The following is a 21,637-nucleotide window of genomic DNA, read 5'->3' on the forward strand; positions in this document are numbered from 1 at the left end:
TCATTTTTCACCTTCTAAAGCAGCTCTGGGAGCTTTAGCTGTTCTAAATTATTCATCTTTCTCCCTGCTGAGCTGAATCCCTGAGTTCCATTCAAGGCAGCTGTTAGAAGTGATACCATAGTTGCTAATATTCCACAGATACTGCTGAGAAATATATCAACCAATTGTATCCATTAAATGTAGCAAATTGTAACAGTTCAGATGCAACTGCCTTATCCGCAACCCGCTGACCATCATCAAACAGGAAGTGATGTTGCTGCAAACCGGAAGTGGCATCATCAAAACTGGGCGGGGACAGAAACACGTTTTGTAAAATTTTAAAAGGACTAAAATATAGACAATATTACATAAGATAAGAAATTTAGATGAAACCTGCAGACCCGCATCTATACCCGCACCTGAAAATCCTACCCTCATTCCACAGGGTACCCACTTTTTTTTTTCGGGTACCCGACCCGCTGCAAACATTAAACTTTGAACTTATATTTTGGGAAATAGTAAAAAGAAAAAGACGGAAAGTAATTGAAAAAAAGTATTCGTTTATGGTGAACAATCTAAAAACAACTTAACTGAAAAAAAGTGTTTAGAAGGTGAACAACCGCTTTAATTTAATATTGTATCACTTTTTTATTTCTTGGCCTTTCCAGCCTGTATGTGGAACATACTGACTGATTGTTAGGGTCACTTAGGTATACACAAGACCGCAAATAAGCATGCAAGCACCAGAATTGTGTTTTTTTAGCTGTAAAGTTAATTATTATTTTCTAAAGTGTGTCTAAAACTGTCATTAATTCAGCCATTCGATTAATCAATCGCATTTCCAATTCCATAATTATTTAAACATTTTAATGCAAAATTTAAGAGGATGTGGGTTGCTGAATAAGGAAAACCATGGCCCTGCTTGGCATGGAAGTGAAACAGATACGTAAAACAAAAACCACAAAAGCCATCTTTATTATCTGCACAGGACACATAATTCATCGGTGTCCACAGAGATTTTCTGCCTGTTCAATTTTGCAACGTCTCCCCGGTGGCTATTTTAATCGCTGTTCGGTCACTGGATACTAGCACAGAGCAATGCCGGGTCAGAATGTTAGCTGTGTTTAATATACATTTCATGTAAAGTGCAATCAATCAAGTTTGTATTGAAGAGAACATTTTACCAGGCAGCATTTTTGACATAAAGAATCCATTGAGTTTGCTGCACCAATGTAATTTAAGATGGATTCTCGTCAGTTTTCCTGTGCAGAATCTTGACTAGACGCAGCTGTATCTGGCCTAGTATTTCCTATATGCAGATAGCATGCAATGCCTTCACTTAGAATGTTTTAAAGAGAAATATGCTTTATATGAGCATATATGTCTGTGTTAATCCTTACTCTAATATAAATGCAAAACATAAGTATTTTTATTAGACTTTTTTTTGATCTTCCCCTTGTTTTGGTCTAACATGTATATTAATTGATCCAATTCCACCATTTAGGGCCTAGTTAGTAGTTAGTTACAATTTATGCAACAAACATCAGAGCTGATTAGTAATCATCGCTGTGAGTGTGTAGGTGTTTGCTTTAAAATTAGGGATGCACCTAATCCACTATTTTGTATTCAGCCGAACCCCCGAATCCTTCTCAAAAGATTCGGCCTAATACTGAACCGAATCCTAATTTGCATATGCAAATTAGAAGTGGGAAGGGGAAAACATTTTTTACTTCCTTGTTTTATGACAAAAAGTTAAGCGATTCCCTCTCCCGCCCCTAATTTGCATATGCAAATTTGGTTTGGCCGGGCAGAAGGATTCGGCCGAATCCAAATCCTGCTGAAAAAGGCCGAATCCTGAACTGAATACTGGATTCGGTGCATCCCTATTTAAAATAGAAAATATATTCCTTTATAATAAAACTTGCAGCAGTTTTTAAGCTTCTAGGAGTCAAGTCCCCTTTTGTGTTCAAAAATTTGATAACCCATTTTGCCTATAGCACGTCATGACCACACAGAATCCATCACATTCTGCAACATGCATAATTAACCCTGCAGCATGGAGATTTTTTAGGTGTTGTTTCTAAATAGGTGAAGGAACTATAGGCAGAAATGATCTGCTATAACGTTCAGTCCAGAATAATAAAGATCAGTGATGAATGTAAACAGCAAGTCACTTCACTACCACTAAAGCAATGGAGAAGAAGAAGAATTCTGTCAAGAGATATGGATTTTCTAGGATAATGGGTTGAAAATATAATCTGAGGCCGTTAATGATTCCTAAAGGTGGCCATAGACGTAACAATTATGATCTTTCAGAACGGTTTTTCAATACAGACATGTTAGAGCTGAATCATCAGACATGCAGGTAGAAATTCTACCTGTATCTAACGATTCAGCAGTAACAGTGGGGCGTAGTTCGGGTGACAGAATTTTCCAGCCTGCCCGATCGATGAGCCAACCGATATCCAAGTCTTATGGCAATATTGGATGGCTCGTCTCCCGCCATACACAGACCAAATTTCATACAATATAATCTGTGCGTCTATGGCCACTTTAGTCTGGTAAAATAAAATTGTATGCAACAAAAAATGGAATCCTGAATGATGATGTGATACAAAGTAGTCTTTCTAGTTCTTGACTAGACTTGGGGCCATAAAAATCAACTGTAAAGCCTCTACATTAACAATCCTGTATAATCTACACATAACCTATGCAATGCAATTCCCTGTACTGTTCATGACTGGGTTTTTAATGTCTTTCTAGAAGTAAAAGGATGTTGTTTCTTATTTTTAGGAGCGGGTTAGAACAAGAAGATATGAGAATCCTGTATAAATACCTCACTACTACACTGTTCCCTAGGTATACGGAGCCTGAGGTAAAGTTATTTTGCACAGTTTCTGTAAAACATTGGCTTTATAGGTGAAATTTGGGGCTCATATACAAATATTCTGTTCTGTTGTATTTTAGAAATAGAATTATGTCTTTACAAGTTTGTGTGGATAGTTGTCACACTGCAGAGACCATTATTGTTTCCCTGGACTTTTAAGCAATGACAATGCACTACGCACGTGTGGGCTTTTTTCAAGCTGAGTAATTAATAGCTCTTGGGGCAAGAACAAAATGCTCAGAATTGCTCCCTATTAACGTGGCATTCTTGCACACCCTGGGTGCACTTGTAACTCAACCAACTTCTCAGAAATGTGACACAGTTGTCTGGCCCACAAGTGCACCTGCAGTTGCTACTGAAATGATTAGGTAGGGATTCTTGGTGTTTTGTTACCCAGGCTTGAAGCTGTTGATTCGTGTTCAGTGTAAAAATAAAAACTGGGTAAATAGATATTATGTGCAAAATAAAAAATATTTCTAATATAGTTGGTGAGCCACAAATGTAATGTATAAAGGCTGGAGTGACTGGATGTGTAACATAATAGCCAGAACACTACTTCCTGCTTTGCAGATCTCTAACTCTGAGTTAGTCAGCGAATTGAAGGGGGGCCACATGGGACATAACTGTTCAGTGAGTTTGCAATTGATCCTCAGCATTCAGCTCAGATTCAAAAGCAACAGTTATGACCCATGTGGCCCTCTCTCAAGTCACTGATTGGTTACTGACTAGTAACCAATCAGTGTAAACAAGAGAGTTGCAAAGCAGGAAGTTCTGTTCTGTTAGACATCCAGTCACTCCAGCCTTTATACATTACATTTTTGGATAACTAACTATATTAGAAACATTTTTTATTTTGCACAGTCTATCTATTCACCCAGTTTTATTTTTACTCTGGACAGTTCCTTTAAGCCAGCATGTGTGACTGATCCTTTATCCACTGTGTGTGTAGAAATGTCTCCTAGTTGTTGTTCATGTTTGAAGTGCATGATAGGGAAAGTTAGCCTTTAAGATAAAGCTTTTCTGTAATTTTCCTGCAGGCAAATCAGAAGTGATACTTTTTATAAAGCTTGATGCCTGTTGTAATCTGGAATCATGAAGCAGGTGTTAAACATTTTAGGAAACCAATGTTTTATTCTTTGTCCCTATTTTAGCTAGCTGGTAGAGATTCGCCCATTCGCCCCGAAATGCCAGGGAATTTACAGCATTATGGAAGGTACACTGTATATTTTCTGTATGACTTTCAGAAAACAGCTGATGTTAAAGAATGTTTCATTTGTATTAGTAGTACTAGGTCCCTTTAATTGCTCAGCTCTAAATGGAAGTTGGATGGGAAGATTTTTTTTTTCCCATGAACATTGTTGGCAGGGCCAGCATCAGTAATCATGGGTACCCTCTTCTTAGGGTATTAAAGGAAAACTGTACCCCCAAACTAATATAGGTCTGTCTAAAAATATATAGTGCATAAAGCAGCTCAAATATAAAACCCTGCTTCATGTAAATAAACAATTTTCATAATATATGAGTAGTATGTGCCATTGATCGGGTAATCATAAATAGAAAATTGCCATTTTAAAAAATAAGAGGCTGCCCCCTGGGATCTTAAGATTCATGATGCACACAAACAAGCCATACATGTTGGGTCACAATTAACGGACAAAGTTCTGTATTTCACTCCCTCACTTCTTCCTATTAAAGAGCTGCAGTTTTTCTGGTCAGGTGATCTCTAAGGTGGGACAGAAAATATCTTAAATGGGGGCTCAAGAAAAAAGTAAAAGGGCAATATTTCCTTAAATAAATAAATATATATATATATATATATATATATATATATATATATATATATATATATATATATTCTAGTTTGGTAAGATTCTTTAAAATGCCACTTAATATAATGTAAAGAATCTGTTCCTTAAGTGTTCATTTTGGTGTTATAGTTTGTCAGTTACCTACTGCCCATAAGTAGAATGGAAAAAAAAAATTCCACGCACATGCTTTGTCACATTCATGATCTGCCCAAATCCAGCCCACTTCCCTACAAGCTCCTCCTTTTGCCACCCGCAGATCACACTTTTCCTGTCTCTTGGGGGCCCCTCTGCAATTGGGCCCTTGACTGGAGTATGCCCTGTGTCCTCTGATGATGATGATGGCAGTGGTGGGCTGAAAAAAACCTTTTATGATGTAGTACCCTTCCTCTTTAGGGTAGAGACACGAGCGCAGATTCGAGGAGATTAGTCGCCAGCCGACTAATCTCCTCTTCTTCAGGGTGACTAATCTCCCCGAACTGCCTTCCCGGCGGCTAGAATGTAAATCGCTGGCAGGATGGCACTCGGAGCGCTTCATTTTGCGAAGTTGCCTAACAAGAAAACTTTAGACGACTTCGGAAAATGAAGAGCTTGAATGCCACCCGCCTGCAATTTACATTCTAGCCGCCGGGAAGGCAGGGGAGGCAGTTCGGGGAGATTAGTCGCCTTGAAGAAGAGGAGATTTGTCTCCGGGCGACTAATCTCCCCGAATCTGACCGTGTGTCTTGACCCTAAAGGCTACCCTGTCTGTGTGTTCTCCCAAAGAATACACCAATATATAGGTGGGATTGGTCTTTGCAAGGGAACCAATATTATTATGGGTGGTTTCACTATTAGTTATCATTACAGGCCAAAACATGTGTACAGTATGTGTTCATTAAATCTACAGTCGGAACTGTTCTACAAATAGAAATGCATAGAAATATGCACTGTTATGATTAGAAATATGCACTGTTAGCATGCTCATCTCATAAATAGCATTGCAGCCTCCATTTTTTTGTACGGATTCAAAGCAGCCTGCATTACAGTCTTTGCTTTTGGTGATGGCGCTGTTGAAGTATTATCCCTCTGTTATAAGTAACATATTACTGAAAAGGTGCCTTTGGTTAAGAATCATACAAAACTTTAGCATTATAAATAAAATCAGGCTCTGAACTGTTTGGTTTTCTTTTTCATTTTTCTTTAGGTTTCTCACTGGACCCCTGAATCTCAATGATTCCGAAGTAAAATTTAGGTTTCCAAAAATCTTTGTGAATACAGAGGACTCTTATGAGGAACTTCATCTGATTGTTTACAAGGTGACCAATGGTTGAATTGTCCATGATGGTGTTTTTGACCCAAATGGGATCTGGGTTTGGCTCATATATGTCCCAGGGGACTACTGGACCCTAGGCAACTACACGACTGAAGTAATATTTCTGTTATAATTCTTCTGCATACATCAATGACTTTTTGTTTATTTTTAGGCCATGAGCGCCTCTGTGTGCTTCATGATTGACGGTGAGTATTGTCACAGAAAAGGAATTCAAAATCTTATCAAGATCGCTTCCTCAGGAGTAATGAATATATACAGTATCTATAGTTCATTGTAGGCAGTGTCTTCTCTTAACATTTCTTCTATTCCTTTGAGTGGTAGCTCCCATATTGCTTGCTTTTTCTCATATTAATTCAATGCTATCTTAGCGTCTGTGCAGCTAACAGTGGATTTCTGTCGAAAACTGGACAGCCTTGTTGGACCTCAGCTTACAGTGTTGGCGTCGGATATATGTGAGCAATACAACAGCAACAGACGAATATCGGGGTGAGTGAGTTCTCTTTATTCTGTTGTATGCAGTCGTTTTGGAGGCATTGTACAATCTGAAGTTATGATACGGGTATGGGATCCGTTATCTGCAAAGCAACCAGGAAGGCCATCTCTCAAACTCAATTTTAACCAAATTATTTAGAATTAAACAAAATATTTCTATTTTCTCTGTAATAATAAAACAGTACCTTGATCCAAACTAAGATAAAATTAATTCTTATTGGTGGCAGAGCAATCCTAATATTTAATATTTACTTTTTTTTTATAGTAGACATAGGGGCACATTTACTTAGGGTCAAATATCGAGGGTTAATTAACCCTTGATATTCGACTGTCGAAGTTAAATCCTTCGACTTTGAATATCGAAGTCGAAGGATTTACCGCAATTCGTTCGATCGAACGATTGAAGGAAAAATCGAATGATTCGAAGGATTTTAATCGATCGATCGAACGTTTTTCCTTCGACCAAAAATTTGTTAGGAAGCCTATGGGGACCTCCCTAACATTGCACCTCGGTAGGTTTTACTTGGCGAAGTGGGGGGTCAAAGTTTTTTTTAAAGAGACGGTACTTTGACTATTGAATGGTCGAATAGTCGAACGATTTTTTAGTTAGTTTTTTAGTTAGAATCATTTGATTCGAAGTTGTAGTCGAAGTAGCCAATTCGATGGTCGAAGTAGCCCAAAAAACGTTCGAAATTCAAAGTATTTTTTCTTCTATTCCTTCACTCAAGCTAAGTAAATGTGCCCCTTAATCTATCCAAATTACGGAAAGATTCCTTATCCGGAAAATCCCATGTAGCTTTTCTTAGTCAGCAGGACAACACTCCCATTTTAGATACTTGCAGAGCTAAAAAACATATTGCTTGCTACAGTACATTGTTACATATTGTAGTTAATTTGGGTTAAAAAAAAAAAAAAAAAAAGTTAAACCTCTTAAATGAACCCCAGTTCACATATATGCACATATACGATATATACATACAGTATATATAATATATGCTGCCATTTTTCTTGACAGTTTGACCACTTGGTGAGTCTGTAAATTAGATTTCACATTAACTTGCCAGCAGCCATTGATTATTTAATGCAGGAGACATTATGCATCATATTTGAATACATATATTGAATACATATTTGAGTTCATAAATTGATTGAGGTTAAATCTTCAGAATTGACAGATATCTTCTCTAATGTGTTCTTTTCCTTTCTAGGTCTGAAAAGGAACCACAATTTAAATTTATTTATTTCAACCATATGAATCTAGCAGAGAAAAGTACAATCCACCTCCGAAAAACACCAAATATGTCCCTGACTTCTGTGCAACCAGAACTAATGAAGATCCTTGGAGATATAAACAGCGATTTTACGAGGTGACTGTTTCCCACTTTTCAAAGAGTGCTAGAACTGTTGAAGAAATACAGCTCACAGCATCCCATGTTTGTAGATGTTGCCTGGTAGCTGGTGTGCCTAAGGTTGCTTTATTTTTTTGTCTAAACTTATAGGGGAAAATATAGCTAGTGATGTCCACATTTCTAAACCTAAAACAAACAAAAAAAAAACGCGTGGAGTGCCAGGCAGGGCTATCGACTTAAACCCTTATTCACAACCCAATGTGCTGATTGGCCAAAGGGATGGTTTTCCTCCTGACTCAACTGATATCCAAATGGCCTGTGATCAGATTCCAATAGGCAGCTGGATGAGTTCACTAGTTCAATGATTTTCTTAGAAACTATTTTAGAGTTTAACCACAGCAAAAAATATATATATACTAAAAGTTCTGCTCACCTTCCAATATGCACAGAAATGAATTTGCCACTATACATGTTTGCCATCAGTTTTCCTAAGTGACTGATGTTGTTCTAGGGTGGATGAAGACGAGGAAATCATAGTAAAAGCTATGAGCGATTACTGGGTTGTAGGGAAAAAGTCTGACCAGCGAGAATTATACGTTATATTGAACCAGAAGAACTCCAATCTCATTGAAGTAAATGGTAAGTCCTTTGATCCGCTTCTTCAAAAATGTTACCTATCCATTTTTTTAGGTGGAAATAAGTGCTCATTCCAACACCAGAATTTGCCTCGGTAACAGCTTTATAGAATCCAAAATCCAAATCTAAAGGCAGAGACACACGCTGCTATTTCGGGAGATTAATCGCCCAGCGACAAATCGATTCTTCTTCGGGCGATTAATCTCCTCGAACTGCCTTTCCGCCAGCAATTTAGAATCTCGGAGCACTTCATTATCCAATGCTGCCCGAAGTTGCCCCACAAGGAAACTTTGTGTGGGTTTAGATTCTAGCCAGCGGGAAGGCTTTTCGAGGAGATTAGTCAACCCAAAGAAGAGGCGATTTGTCAACGGGCGACTAAATCTCCCCGAATCTTCGCGTGTATCTCTGCCCTAAGGCTCAAAACCTTTCCTTTATGTATTTGTTGTCCTTACAAAATGCCCTTTGTATTGCCTATCTATATTCTATTTATTTCCCTGCCATGGCTGATTTATAGTCACTCTCTCATTTTATTTGTTAACTTGTTGTGTCAGTGCAATTAGTTGCTCCACCATAACCTTTGCACCATTAAGGTGTCTGGATAATTATCTGTCTATATGTCACGGGCAAAGCAACCTCTTTGTGTTCCTGCTAATCTTTTGTGTCGGGTCATGTTGCTTTTAAGGTGTCTTGTTTCGGTCCCATAGTAAAGTTTGGAACAAATCCGAGACAACATCAATATTCAGACCCTCTTTTTTTTTCAGTGAATTGTCTTAATTATTAAAGTGTAACCACTATCTCGCACCTAGACGTTAATAGCATTCTTGTGGCTGGGCCTCCTTTTACTGCTTCTATTACAATGTGTTTATAGCCTCCTCCAAGAACAGGTGCCATTATTAATGCCTTAAATGTCAACATTGTCATTGCAATATTACCAGCCATCGGCATCCTTGTAGCTCTGACAGCTCTTCTCATCACATTAATAAGAGATGTGTAAGTGAATGAAAAAACCCTGCAGTGGCAGCATGTTCCCATTGGAAATGTTCAAGGCTTGACTTGAATATGTGGGTGTTGCCTCTTTGGGTCCATATATTACCCAATAAAAATGGTGGTTGGGTGAACAGAAGAACGACCGTACCAAGCAGCCCTGGCACATTGCTGAAGGCTTAAGACAGAACCATTACAGTGTGAAACATTATACAGACTGGCTTTCTCATTGTTTGCTTATGCCAAGCTCAGATATAATCCTCAAATGCAGTTATGTACTGACATAGCTCCCAGCTGTCTGAATGTCACCCGGCAATAAAGCAAAGCAGTAACAGGAAACAACAGATTGCCAGCAAATAGTCTCCGCCAAAGGCCACTGAATTGCAATGGAAAGCATTAGTATCGTATTTTGCAAATTGGATGCTTACAACCCTTTGCAACAGGGATCCCCCAACATTTCTTATTACACATGAGCCACATTCAAATGTAAAAACAAAAGTTGGAGAGCAACACAAGCATAAAAAAATGTTCCTCGGTGGGAAGAATAAGTAATGTGATTGGCCATTTGGTAGCACCTACAGCTGTGTCCAGAATAATAGCAGTCTGACATCACTAACCTGAATCGCTGTTTTTGGTAGAAACGGGGGGAATTCACAAAAGTGGAGAAAGCAAAGCATGGAGCCATGTTTGTTTAAAAGGCAGTGCACAAGATTTCAAGATAACAACCCATCTTTAGGTGAAGATCAAAAAGGAATTTTTAGTTTTGGACTCATTTTGCAGGCGAAAGGCTCCCTCCCCAACCACATCACTGACACTTAACCAACCTATTTGTCCATTACATAGTTGCCGCCGCCTTCCATCAAACAGGCACTTGGACACTAGAAGCTAACCTTTGGTCTGGTTAAGATCCATGCTGGAAAAGGACAGTACGTGGGCAAAGATGCCAGTTTAGCTCTTACTAGAGGATATTTCTCCTCCTCCCTTATGTCTGTTGAACAAAGAGAGGGCATAAAATATAACTGGACAGAACATGTTGGCTAGTCTTCTTCAAATTATGAAAAAAGTTCTAACTTTATGTAAAGGCCCCCATACATAGGCCGATAAAAGTTGCTGACAGACCAAGTCGGCAGCTTATCGGCATGTGTGTAGAGCCCTCCGATGGGCTTTCCCAATCTATATCTGGCCGAGAGTCGGGCAGGGTAAAAAATCCCGTCAGATCGCGGCCGCATGTTTTCGTTGATGCAGTCCCGAGATCCGATCACCCATTTGGCCTCCATTCTGATCCAATCGTTGGGCCCTAGGACCCACGATCAAATCAGCCCGATATCGCCCACTTCAATGTGGACATATTGGGAAGAGATCTGCTCATCTCCCTGTGTATGGCCACCATAAGCCTAAAATACCTAGACATATATCTAGAGCAGTGATCCCCAACCAGTAGCTCATGAGCAGCCTGTTGCTCCCAGTGGCCTCAAAGCAGGAGCTTATTTTTCAATTCCAGGCAAGTTTTGGTTGTATAAAAACCAGATGTAATGCCAAACAGAGTCTTAAGTAGGTTGACAATCCACATAGGGGCTATCAAATGGCCAATCACATCCCTTATTTGGCACCCCAAGAACATTTTTCATGCTAGTGTTGCTCCCCAACTCTTTTTACTTCTGAATGTTTTTCGCAGGTTCAAAAGGTTGGGGGTCCCTGATTCTGAGTCCATTCTAACCTCTCTACCTTTTTTGTTTTTTCACAGAAGAAATCAAGAAACTCTGTGCGACCCATTTCAGTAATATCTTTTTCCTGGATTAACATGCGCACGTTCAGCAGCAGCAGCAGCATTTTCCAAAATAGCCTTTTTGTGTTCCATGGACAGAATATCGGTCATATTATTGACTGGAATGACTGTTGTAAGGCAATACTTGCCTTGTAAGACTCTCATTTCTATCCTTTGGTTAAATGAGCAGACCGTTTTTAGATTTTAATTATTTATCTGAACTCACGCAGAAGTCTCCACGCTAAAACGGCTGTACCATTCCATTTCTGTTACTTTAATATCTGACTGGAAAGAATAAATCCACTAACCATTGTTATACTTTTAACAAGACTCCATTAACTTCTGTATCTGGTGCCATGTTTAATACATCAAAGATTAATGAGCTACATGTGCTGAGTACTGATGGGCCCAGGCTTCTTCCCTACACTGATCCATTACTGAAGAGCTGTCAAACAAAAGCACATCCATTGGAGGAGAAGACTAGTGATTGCACCATCAGCAAAGCCACAGTTTCCTGCTCTAAGGCCAGTCTTGATATACAACATGATTGGACATTCCATTTTGTTGTGCAAAATTGTGGTTGAAAACATATCTTGAATATTTTATCTAATTCAAGTATTCCAGTCTCACATGTTAATGATTTGTCAGCCAAATTCAATTTGGCAAGCTTCTTTATTTTCGGGTATTTTCGACTTTCAAGCTAATTTTTTTTTTTTTTAGAATGTATTTGAAAGATTTTAGTTAAAGGGATACTGTCATCGGAAAACATGTTTTTTTCAAAACACATCAGTTAATAGTTCTGCTCCAGCAGAATTCTGCACTGAAATCCATTTCTCAAAAGAGCAAACAGATTTTTTTATATTCAATTTTGAAATCTGACATGGGGCTAGACATATTGTCAATTTCCCAGCTGCCCCTGGTCATGTGACTTGTGCCTGCACTTTAGGAGAGAAATGCTTTCTGGCAGGCTGCTGTTTTTCCTTCTCAATGTAACTGAATGTGTCTCAGTGAGACATGGGTTTTTACTATTGAGTGTTGTTCTCAGATCTACCAGGCAGCTGTTATCTTGTGTTAGGGAGCTGTTATCTGGTTACCTTCCCATTGTTCTTTTGTTCGGCTGCTGGGGGGGAAAAGGGAGGGGGTGATATCACTCCAACTTGCAGCACAGCAGTAAAGAGTGATTGAAGTTTATCAGAGCACAAGTCACATGACTTGGGGCAGCTGGGAAATTGACAATATGTCTAGCCCCATGTTAGATTTCAAAATTGAATATAAAAAAATCTGTTTGCTCTTTTGAGAAATGGATTTCAGTGCAGAATTCTGCTGGAGCAGCACTATTAACTGATGCAGTTTGAAAAAAAAAAAATTTTTCCCATGACAGTATCCCTTTAAACAAAGAAACAATTAGGACTTCCAAAAAAAAATTCTGCTACCCGGTGTCCCATTAGTTAAATGACCCTTAGGGCAGAGACACACGTGATTCGGGGAGATAAATCGCCCAGGATGGCACTCGGAGCGCTTAATTTTCTGAAGTTGCCTCACAAGGAAACTTCAGGCGACTTCGGAAAACTAATTGCTCCGAGTGCCATGTCACCGGTGATTTTCATTCTAGCTGGCAGGAGGCAGTTCAGGGAGATTAGTGGCCCCGAAGAAGAGGAGATTTGTCGTCTGGAGACTAATCTCCCCGAATCGCAGGGTGTCTCTGCCCTTAGCTGTATTACTGTTTCGTGCAGAGTGTATCTCAGTACTGCTGATGTGTGGTAGAGGCAAGTAGGCATAGAGGACTGAATTAGTAGTGAAAGGAGTTGCAGGGAGGAAAGTGAGTGATTTAGGAACACACAGAAGCTTTAGCTGGTTCATTATAGAGAGAGGAAAAGAGAGAGTGCTGCAAAGCAGTGGTTTATGCATAAAGATGGAATGGAGAGAAGCGAGGGATATGGAGAAAATGGGTTATTAAAGCGACACTGATACGTTCCTATAAAAATCATAAGAACGTGTCAATATCAAGGAACTGCTGAATGCCAAATATTTTCTTCTAAAAGCCGCCCTCAGCCCCGCAAACCTTTGTGAAGCCGACCCTCTGACACTACTAACTGATATCCTGCAATGTTTCAGTGATGCTGGGCTGGGGGCGGAGCAATCCTTCCATAGGCTGAAGTCCTGTTTATATTTGTAATTAACCTATGGAATGATCACGCCACCCCCAGCCCAGCGTCACTGAAACAACGCAGAAGATCCGTTAGCAGTATAGGAATGTCGGCTTCGCTTTAAGGCAGTCCTAGTTACATAGTTAATTTGGGTTTGGAAAAAAGAACTTTAAAAAAATGTCAATCAAGGCCATACACCAATCTATACAGTTACACACACGTTATACCCACATGCCTAAAATACTGTACATCTTTAAAGCCATACTGACACAAAAAAAAACTACTTTGCAAAATATAATATACTTTTGTATTCAGGCTTTTAACATCATCGGGGGTTTAATAAATCACGATAAAATTCTATTTTTTATTCATTTTTTTTAGGAATTTTTTTTTCCTCCATTAAAAGTCCGACCAGACTTTAATAAATAACCCCCCAAAAGTTACCTATAGGTCATGTTGATTGAGGTTGTAAGTAATTGTAAGTTGAAGTTCCTAAACCTGATTGTTTCTAATGATAACGGACTCCTGCTGCACAAATATGGCAGCCCCCTCATAGACAAACACAGGGAGTCAGATTGGTAATGTAAAAGCATTGGGCAAATACTTTATGGCAAAGTAGCACGCAAAGCCAATATCATGATAGATGTAAAAAAAGGTTTACTTTCTGTTGTCAGTATCTCTGTAAGATAGAGATCTCCATGGGTCTGACCCTGCTATACCCCCTTCCCAAATCCACTTGCCTTCAGACCCGAGTACCCAAAACAATAACTGGAGTTGCCATGGACTAAAGTAACATCACTGGTGGGTGGATTAACCAGGTAAGAGGGAACAAATAACATTATAAAGGAGCATATCCGCACTTTAGCAGGTTCCTTGCTGTGAATCAAGGACACATGACCCAAAACCTGACCACATTGCAGGTACCTGACCCGCTGCAAGTCTCTCTCTTGAGATAACTCAAGCTTTGCTTATCTCAGCAGTCATCCAAGCCACTTAGAGACGCTCGCTCCGATTCGGGAAGATTAGTCGCCACTTCTTCTGGTGACTAATCTCCCCGAACTGCCTCCCGCCGGCTAAAATCTAAATCGCCAGCCGAGATGACACTCAGATTGCTTTGTTTTCCCGAAGTTTCCTTGTGAGGCGACTTCGGAGAACGCATCGCTCCGATTGCCATCCCGCCGACGATTTTAGCCAGTGGAAGGTGGTTTGTGGAGATTAGTCGCACGAAGAAGACGAGATTTGTCGCTGGGTTCCCTGTGGAACGGTTTATTTTGAGGCTCATGTGCTCCTGCAAGGCTACATGCCATGTATCTGCATATATTTCATCTGAAAATCGGAGTTGTGTTGAAAGATTTATTTGACTTTTCCTTTGAAAGGCTCAGTGAGATGGCAGCTGCCAGCTAAGCGCACCCCAGAGACTCAATGGTATTTTATTGGCATGTAATGACTTTCCACCAAGTCAGAACTTCTCTACGGCAGTAGCTAGCAGCTCCGACACACTGGTAAGAAAGATACACCCAGTAAGGTTTCTGTGCAGTTTCATTGGTCCAGCAGCCAAGTGCAGTTGCAGATGTGTGATTTTTTTTTATAAATCTGCATATCGTGTTGATCCATAACATGGCAGTCCAAATAAAGGTCCCTCAAGCCAGCCATCCATGGAGTCAGATTTATGGCCTCCCAGACTGATATCTGGCTTGGGACTCTACATATGGCCATACACTCACTGATAATACAGACAAAACTAATTTCAGCCACTGAAAATAGAAAATGAATGTAAAAGTGCTCTGATTAGGTTGGGGGGTTATTTATCAAAATCCCAAAATTTCTGATCATTTCTGTAAAATAGTCCGGCCAAAGCTGTACTGATTTTTTTTCCCTTATCAATAAATTTTTTCCGAAAATTTCCTGTGCAGGATTAATGTTGTGAAAAAATTTGAATTGTACACATTTTTGGCGAATTTGACACCCGAAAAGATTTTTTCGTACTTTTGCCCGAAAACCATAAAATCTTCGAATTATTGCATGAAACCCAGGATATCTCCGGGACTTCTCCCATTGGCTTCTTCATGAATTCGGCAGGTCTGAGTTGGAGTACTTTTTTGATTTGGACTTTTGGGGTTTAATAAATTCCGAAAGAATTCTAGTTTTTCGCCCACTAAAAATTCAGTAAAAGAATTTTTCAAGTTTTTGGAATTCAGACTTTATTAAATAACCCCCTTAAAGGAGAAGGGAAGGCTAGAATTAACTACGTTTTATCAGAAAGGTCTATATAAATATACCAGTAAACCCTCAAAGTAATGCTGCTCTGAGTCCTCTGTCAAAAGAAACACCACATTTCTTTCCTTCTATTGTGTACTCATGGGTTTCTGTATCAGACTTTCTGTTTTTAGCATAAACCTCCAGTGCAGGGCTTGAGCATGCTCAGTTTGCTCCTCTGCCCCTCCCTGCTGTAATCTGAGCCTAGAGTTATGAGTGAGCAGGGAGAGAGTCAGGCAGGAAGTGATGTCACAGCAAGCTAATATGGCAGCTGTTATCCTAAACAAACCGAGAGAGCTTCTAGAATGGTAAAGCATTCTGCAGAATAAAAAGTGTTATAGCTTGCACTATTGTGGCTAATCTATTGGCAATAAACTGCTTTGCTAGCTTTCCTTCTCCTTTAACGTGGGTTTAGATTCCATTTACAGCCTCATGGTTAAAACCATGCTCTTTTCTTCTGCGCTGTCCTATTACAGTTGTCCAATTCCGTGTGACCCGGGCTGTGAATACTCTGCTAACTGACAAGTTGAAAGCAGATCGGGACACCCTGCAGGAGGTGCACTGCTAGAACATCCCATCATCCTCCTGGAAAGGAACGTGTGCACGGGCCTATGGAGAGTGGGCCATTCCTTATGATAAAAATATGAAGGTTAGCAGGAAAAGTCCCGAATTGCATTTGCCCCCTCATTTAAAGAGACCTGCACCAGGCAATTGCACGAGATGTGCTTCTCCTATAACTCTTGCAGTAGATTATTTTACAAGCAACGTGGCTTTTACAGGTGTTTATTACCCCATTTTCTAAATGCACTTGATACACTGACATGTTCCTCCCTGCCTTTCAGTAAACTGCAGTAATGTGTAAAATAGCTGCGCGGTGTATTTTGTGTTAATCCTTGGTCAGCAGATCTGTAGCCAGGCAGCTGCTTCTCTTGGCTATTTTGGCAGCTGTTACCCTTCTGGTGTTCCAAGCTCGCTGATGAAAATGTTACTATGTTCAGTCCCCACGGCCCTGGCCCATTTATAGAGTCTGGATATTTCACAAGACTTGCATAACTGCTGATAAGTTCTTTATGAAATACACTTCATTTGTATCACCTTTTTTTTTTTTTTTTTTTTAAATGGCTACTCGATTGAGGGACCTGCTCTGCTTCTAACATTGTGTTATTTGCATGGCTGAAGTGAAAAACAAATATTTAATTTGGAACAAGTTGCTCCTGGCTGTTCTTGCATGGCCGGCCTCCTGTCTAAGCCCTTCATAATTACAGTTCAGGGTGCCATGTTTAAAGGAACAGTTCAGTGTGAAAATACAAACTGGGTAAATAGATAGGCCGTGCAAAATAAAAAATGTTTCTAATATAGTTAGTTAGCCAAATATGTAATGTATAAAGGCTGGAGTGACTGGATGTGTAACATAACAGAACACTACTTCCTGCTTTTCAGCTCTCGAACTCTGAGTTAGTCCGCGACTTTAAGGGGGGCCATGTGGGACATAACTGTTCAGTGAGTTTGCAATTGATCCTCAGCATTCAGCTCAGATTCAAAAGCAACAGATATGACCCATGTGGCCCTCCCCCCAAGTCACTGATTAGTTACTGCCTCGTAACCAATCAGTGGAAACCAAGAGAGCTGCAAAGCAGGAAGTTCTGACTATTATGTTAGTAACCCAGTCACTACTTTATACATTACATTTTTGGCTAACTAACTATATTAGAATTGTTTTTTATTTTGTACAGTCTATTTAACCAGTTTTTATTTTCATTTTGAACTATTCCTTTAAAGGGGCGTGCTACTGACCGTTATAGAATTGGATCAGATGGTATTTTCAGTGATGAATACTGGCTACTCTTACATACTGTAGGAGAGGAGCTTGCTCTCTAATTTATTGTTTATTACTGGGCATATTTATTAACATTGGTGACAACATCACTGGTGAAGTTGCCCATAGCAATCATTCAGCAATTAGAACAGTCACCCAGGGCTGGAACTAGGGGTAGGCAGAAGAGGCACATGCCTAGGGCGCAATGGAAAGGGGGCGCTGGGCAGGTACCTGTCTTCCCCTAGTCTATGTTTGTTGCTCTCCCCTCCGGCGCTCTTCCGTCTGCCTCCCTCCCCTCTGACGCACTCCCTCCCCTCCGATGCTCTACCCTCCCCTCCAGCATGCTAGCCCTGCCTCCCTCCCCTTGCATGCTCACACTGAAATCCGGGGGAGCCTGGGCTCGCTTGGTGTAGGAGCGCGGTGGCCAGCCGGGTCGCCTTGGGCGCCCGGTCAGCCTGGCCTGTCGCAGTTTTGCCTTAAAGATCGGTCTTACTCTCGGATGTGCTACTTGCAGTTGCTCTACTATGCAAAAAAGGTTGTCCTAATGTGATGGCAAAAATGACTGAACGCCTCCCTCCAGAGCCAGAAACTCATCCACTTAGCTAGAGGTTGCCCTGAGAAGTTTAATGCTATATGGGGCACATGGCTTGATTTACGGAATCATTTACGGCATGTTTAAGCCAAATATATATGTCCTGTTCCCTTTCCTCACTTCTTTCTTTCCTTCCCTCTTGTTTTTTAGTTGTTTTTTTTTTCCCATTGTAATGAATGGTTTGTAGTTTTGCACACTGTCATCAGTGACAGAAATCCCAAAAAAGCCCTGAGATCACACATCTCCCCGGCCTTAAGAGACACATTTTAGGGTGGAACTAAATGCTTATCTGGAATAACCACAGCACCACCTGTCTAAAAGCCAGAGGCATGACACTAGCTTCACAGATTCATTACTGGGGCTTATTTGCTAACATAGATGTTAATACTAGTGGGGTGTTGGCTGGCCTTTGACCTACCAATCAGGGTTAGCAAACATCCCCCTGTAGTGGGTGGTGGGCCTTTCCATTGCTGTTTCCCAGTTCCTCTTGTGCTGTTTGTCCTACCCTGTCTTGGCCCATCTGGTGATGTAACTTCAATAACTTCTATTCTATTATAGATCAGATTCGGGGAGATTAGTCGCGGCAAACAAATCTCCTCTTCATCTGGGCGACTAATCACCCTGAACTGCCTTCCCGTCGGCGATATACATTAGTCGTGCTTCGTTTTCCAAAGTTGCCTCATGAAGAAACTTCAGGCGACTTCGGAAAACTATGCACTACGAGTGCCATTCCACCGGTGATTTACATTCTAGCCGGCGGGAAGGCAGTTCGGGGAGATTAGTCGCGCTTCGTTTTCCAAAGTTGTCCGAAGTTGCCTCACGACGAAACTTCAGACGAATTCGGAAAATGAAGTTCTCTGAGTGCCATTCCACGGGTGATTTACATACTAGCTGGCAGGGGAAGGCAGTTCGGGGAGATTCGGGCAGAAGAGGAGATTTGTCGCCAGGCAACTAATCTGCCTGAATCTGACCATGTGTCTCTGCCCTTAGGCCCTTAGAAAATATTAGTTATTCACCAACAGAGGGCGTTGCGATATGTACCCTATATATATGGACATTCTAGACATTGTTCTTTTAAGCCTATGATTAAGGCTGAAACGCGTCAGATGACATACTCTGCGTGCTGTTTTAATGTGGATTAATAAAAATGATTACTTTTAAACAACCAATCGATGTTGCTGGGCTCCATTCCGATTTCCTCCGTTTTAGGCAGCACGAGACACCAACGGACTCCAGCACTCGATGATGATTGTGACTACCAGGGTTGTCAGGTCTAATTTTCAAAACCAGCCAAAGTCGTCTACAAAATCAGCCCAAAACTAGCCAAGAGGCACTTCAAAAGTAGCCAACAAATAGCACAATATGTGCAGTGAAAACAAGTCTGAAAAATAAATATTTGTGAAAATACGCCTTTTTCAAATTTTCACATATTTTTCCATGAAGCAAAAAGGAACAGATTCACCAGGGTGTAACTACATAGCGGGGCCCAGGAGGTATAGGGGCCCCATAAGGCCTAATACATATACAATTTCAATAAATATTGCTAAAACAGCTCATCCTCTCGACATTTTGGTGGCCGGCAGATTTGTGCCCCAAAATTGTCTGAAATTGAGGAAAGTCATTGGAAAAAGCAAGAATGCTTTAGAGTGACCAAAATCTGGTAACTCCCGAATTCTACACAAGTCAGTCCCATTGCATGCTGGGTATTGTAGTCTAACATTAAACTAGGCAGTTGGCAAATTGTTACACAAAAACTGCATTACCCAACATGCATTGGGAGACACTCAAGACTTTGATGCAAGCGGGCCAAGCCCTGAGTGTTTATTCAAAATAACGTTTCGGGGTTTTCAGTTTGACGAAACGGTAAGCCCCGAAACGTTATTTTGAGTAAACACTCAGGGCTTGGCCCGCTTGCACCAAAGTCTTGAAGTGCCGATAATTTCCTTTACCAGGGTACTGAAGTTACATCGAAAAGTAAACAGTAACCGATCCGACTCACCATCGACTCACAGTTGTAAAGTTCAAATAGCAAGGTCAGTAGTCACCAGGGTTGCTGTAGTCATGGCGGTTTTCCAGCCAAATTGGGCTACTAATTTAAAGGCCGGGCTGGTTTTGAAAGAACAAACTAGCCAAGGTATGGGTTTGGGCTACTTTTTGGCCTTTGGCTGGTTTGTACTTTGGAAACCAGCCAAAGTTTTTTTTCTTGCCCTAATGTGTTTGATAAATCACCATTTCCATGTATTCTGTATTTGTATATATCTTTAAAGTTTTCATTTAATGCTTTAACAGTTACAACAAAACAGTTAAACGTAAGAGCACACTGGGCGATTCGAGGAGATTTAGTCGCCTGGCGACTAATCGCCTCGTCTTTGCGGCGACCAATCTCCCTGAACGCCTTCCCTCACTCTTGCACTGGTTAAAACGAAAAATCGCCGGCGCTAAAGCACATGCGTCGATTCGTTTTCCGTTTTCTGAAGTCGCCCATTTCGGGTGACTAAATCTCCCCGAATCGCCCAGTGTAACCCTACCTTTAAGCGGGGAAAGAAGAGTAGAGATAGAAGTAGAGATAAGCCTTTGTGAGTCATACCTATTTATAATGATTGAGCAAGTGTCCCATATTGTGTTGAACTTCCTCTTGACAAGTAAACCAAATTTTGTTTTGGTAACACATCATTAATTTGTTTCTTCCAGAGGGGAAATGCTGGAGCTGATGTAGATTTCCAAGTCATCAATATAGCTTTTTTCACATAAAACAACAGTTGGAGATATGTATTCTGTATTTATATGGGTTGTTTGCCATAACTTTTAGTATGACATATAAAGGGATACTCTGAGACCATTTGCAATTGATTTTCATTTATTATTATTTAAGGTTTTTGAGTTATTTAGCTTTTTATTCAGCAGCTCTTCAATTTGCATTTTAAGCAATCTGGTTGCTAGGGTCCAAATCACATACTTAGCAACCATGCATTTATTTAAATCAGAGACTGGAATATGAAGAAGAGTGGACCTGAATAGAACAATGAGTAATAAAAATTAGCAAAAACATTTGTAGCCGTACAGAGCATTAGCTTTTTAGAAGGGGTCAGCGACGCCCATCTGAAAGCTGCAAAAAAAAAAAAAGGCAAAGGCAAGAAAAAAGAATATATAAAAATAAATAACGAAGACCAATTTAAAAGTTGCTTAGAATTCTATAATAGGGATGCACCGAATCCAGTATTTTGGATTCAGCCGAACCCCCGAATCCTTCGCGAAAGATTTGCATATGCAAATTAGGGGTGTACAGGGGAAAACATTTTTTACTTCCTTGTTTTGTGACAAAAAATAACGTGATGTCCCTCCCCGCCCCTAATTTGCATATGCAAATTAGGATTCCGATTCGGTTCAGCCGGGCAGAAGGATTCACTGAATCCAAATCCTTTTAAAAAAGGCCGAATCCTGATTTCGGTGCATTCCTATTCTATAACATACTAAAAGATACCTTAAAGTCGAAATGTGCAAAAGGAAATAAGAGAAAGGAATCAGACTCCTGGTCCATAAAAAAATGTACAAAATGATCCCGTTCCATTTTTGTCACAGCCCAGTGTATGTAGAAATCACAGAAGGCCAATACA

General features: G+C 40.3%; 1 protein-coding gene across 4 annotated transcripts in view; it reads left to right on the forward strand.

The window, feature by feature from the left end:
* ccz1b.S (CCZ1 homolog B, vacuolar protein trafficking and biogenesis associated S homeolog) overlaps nucleotides 1-11,537 on the forward strand; it is a 28,868-nt gene extending 17,331 nt beyond the window's left edge. For all 4 annotated transcript variants that reach the window (XM_018237235.2, XM_018237237.2, XM_018237236.2 and 1 more), the window contains 8 exon segments: nucleotides 2,773-2,854; nucleotides 4,018-4,079; nucleotides 5,858-5,969; nucleotides 6,138-6,171; nucleotides 6,355-6,472; nucleotides 7,687-7,845; nucleotides 8,339-8,466; nucleotides 11,192-11,537. In XM_018237235.2, the coding sequence (XP_018092724.1) occupies nucleotides 2,773-2,854; nucleotides 4,018-4,079; nucleotides 5,858-5,969; nucleotides 6,138-6,171; nucleotides 6,355-6,472; nucleotides 7,687-7,845; nucleotides 8,339-8,466; nucleotides 11,192-11,247 (751 nt within the window). In that variant the 3' untranslated portion in view covers nucleotides 11,248-11,537.
* The last annotated feature ends 10,100 nt before the right edge of the window (nucleotides 11,538-21,637 follow it).

The sequence above is a fragment of the Xenopus laevis genome, chromosome 9_10S (genome assembly GCF_017654675.1).
Source record: "Xenopus laevis strain J_2021 chromosome 9_10S, Xenopus_laevis_v10.1, whole genome shotgun sequence".
In the NCBI taxonomy this organism is placed as follows: Eukaryota; Metazoa; Chordata; class Amphibia; order Anura; family Pipidae; genus Xenopus; species Xenopus laevis.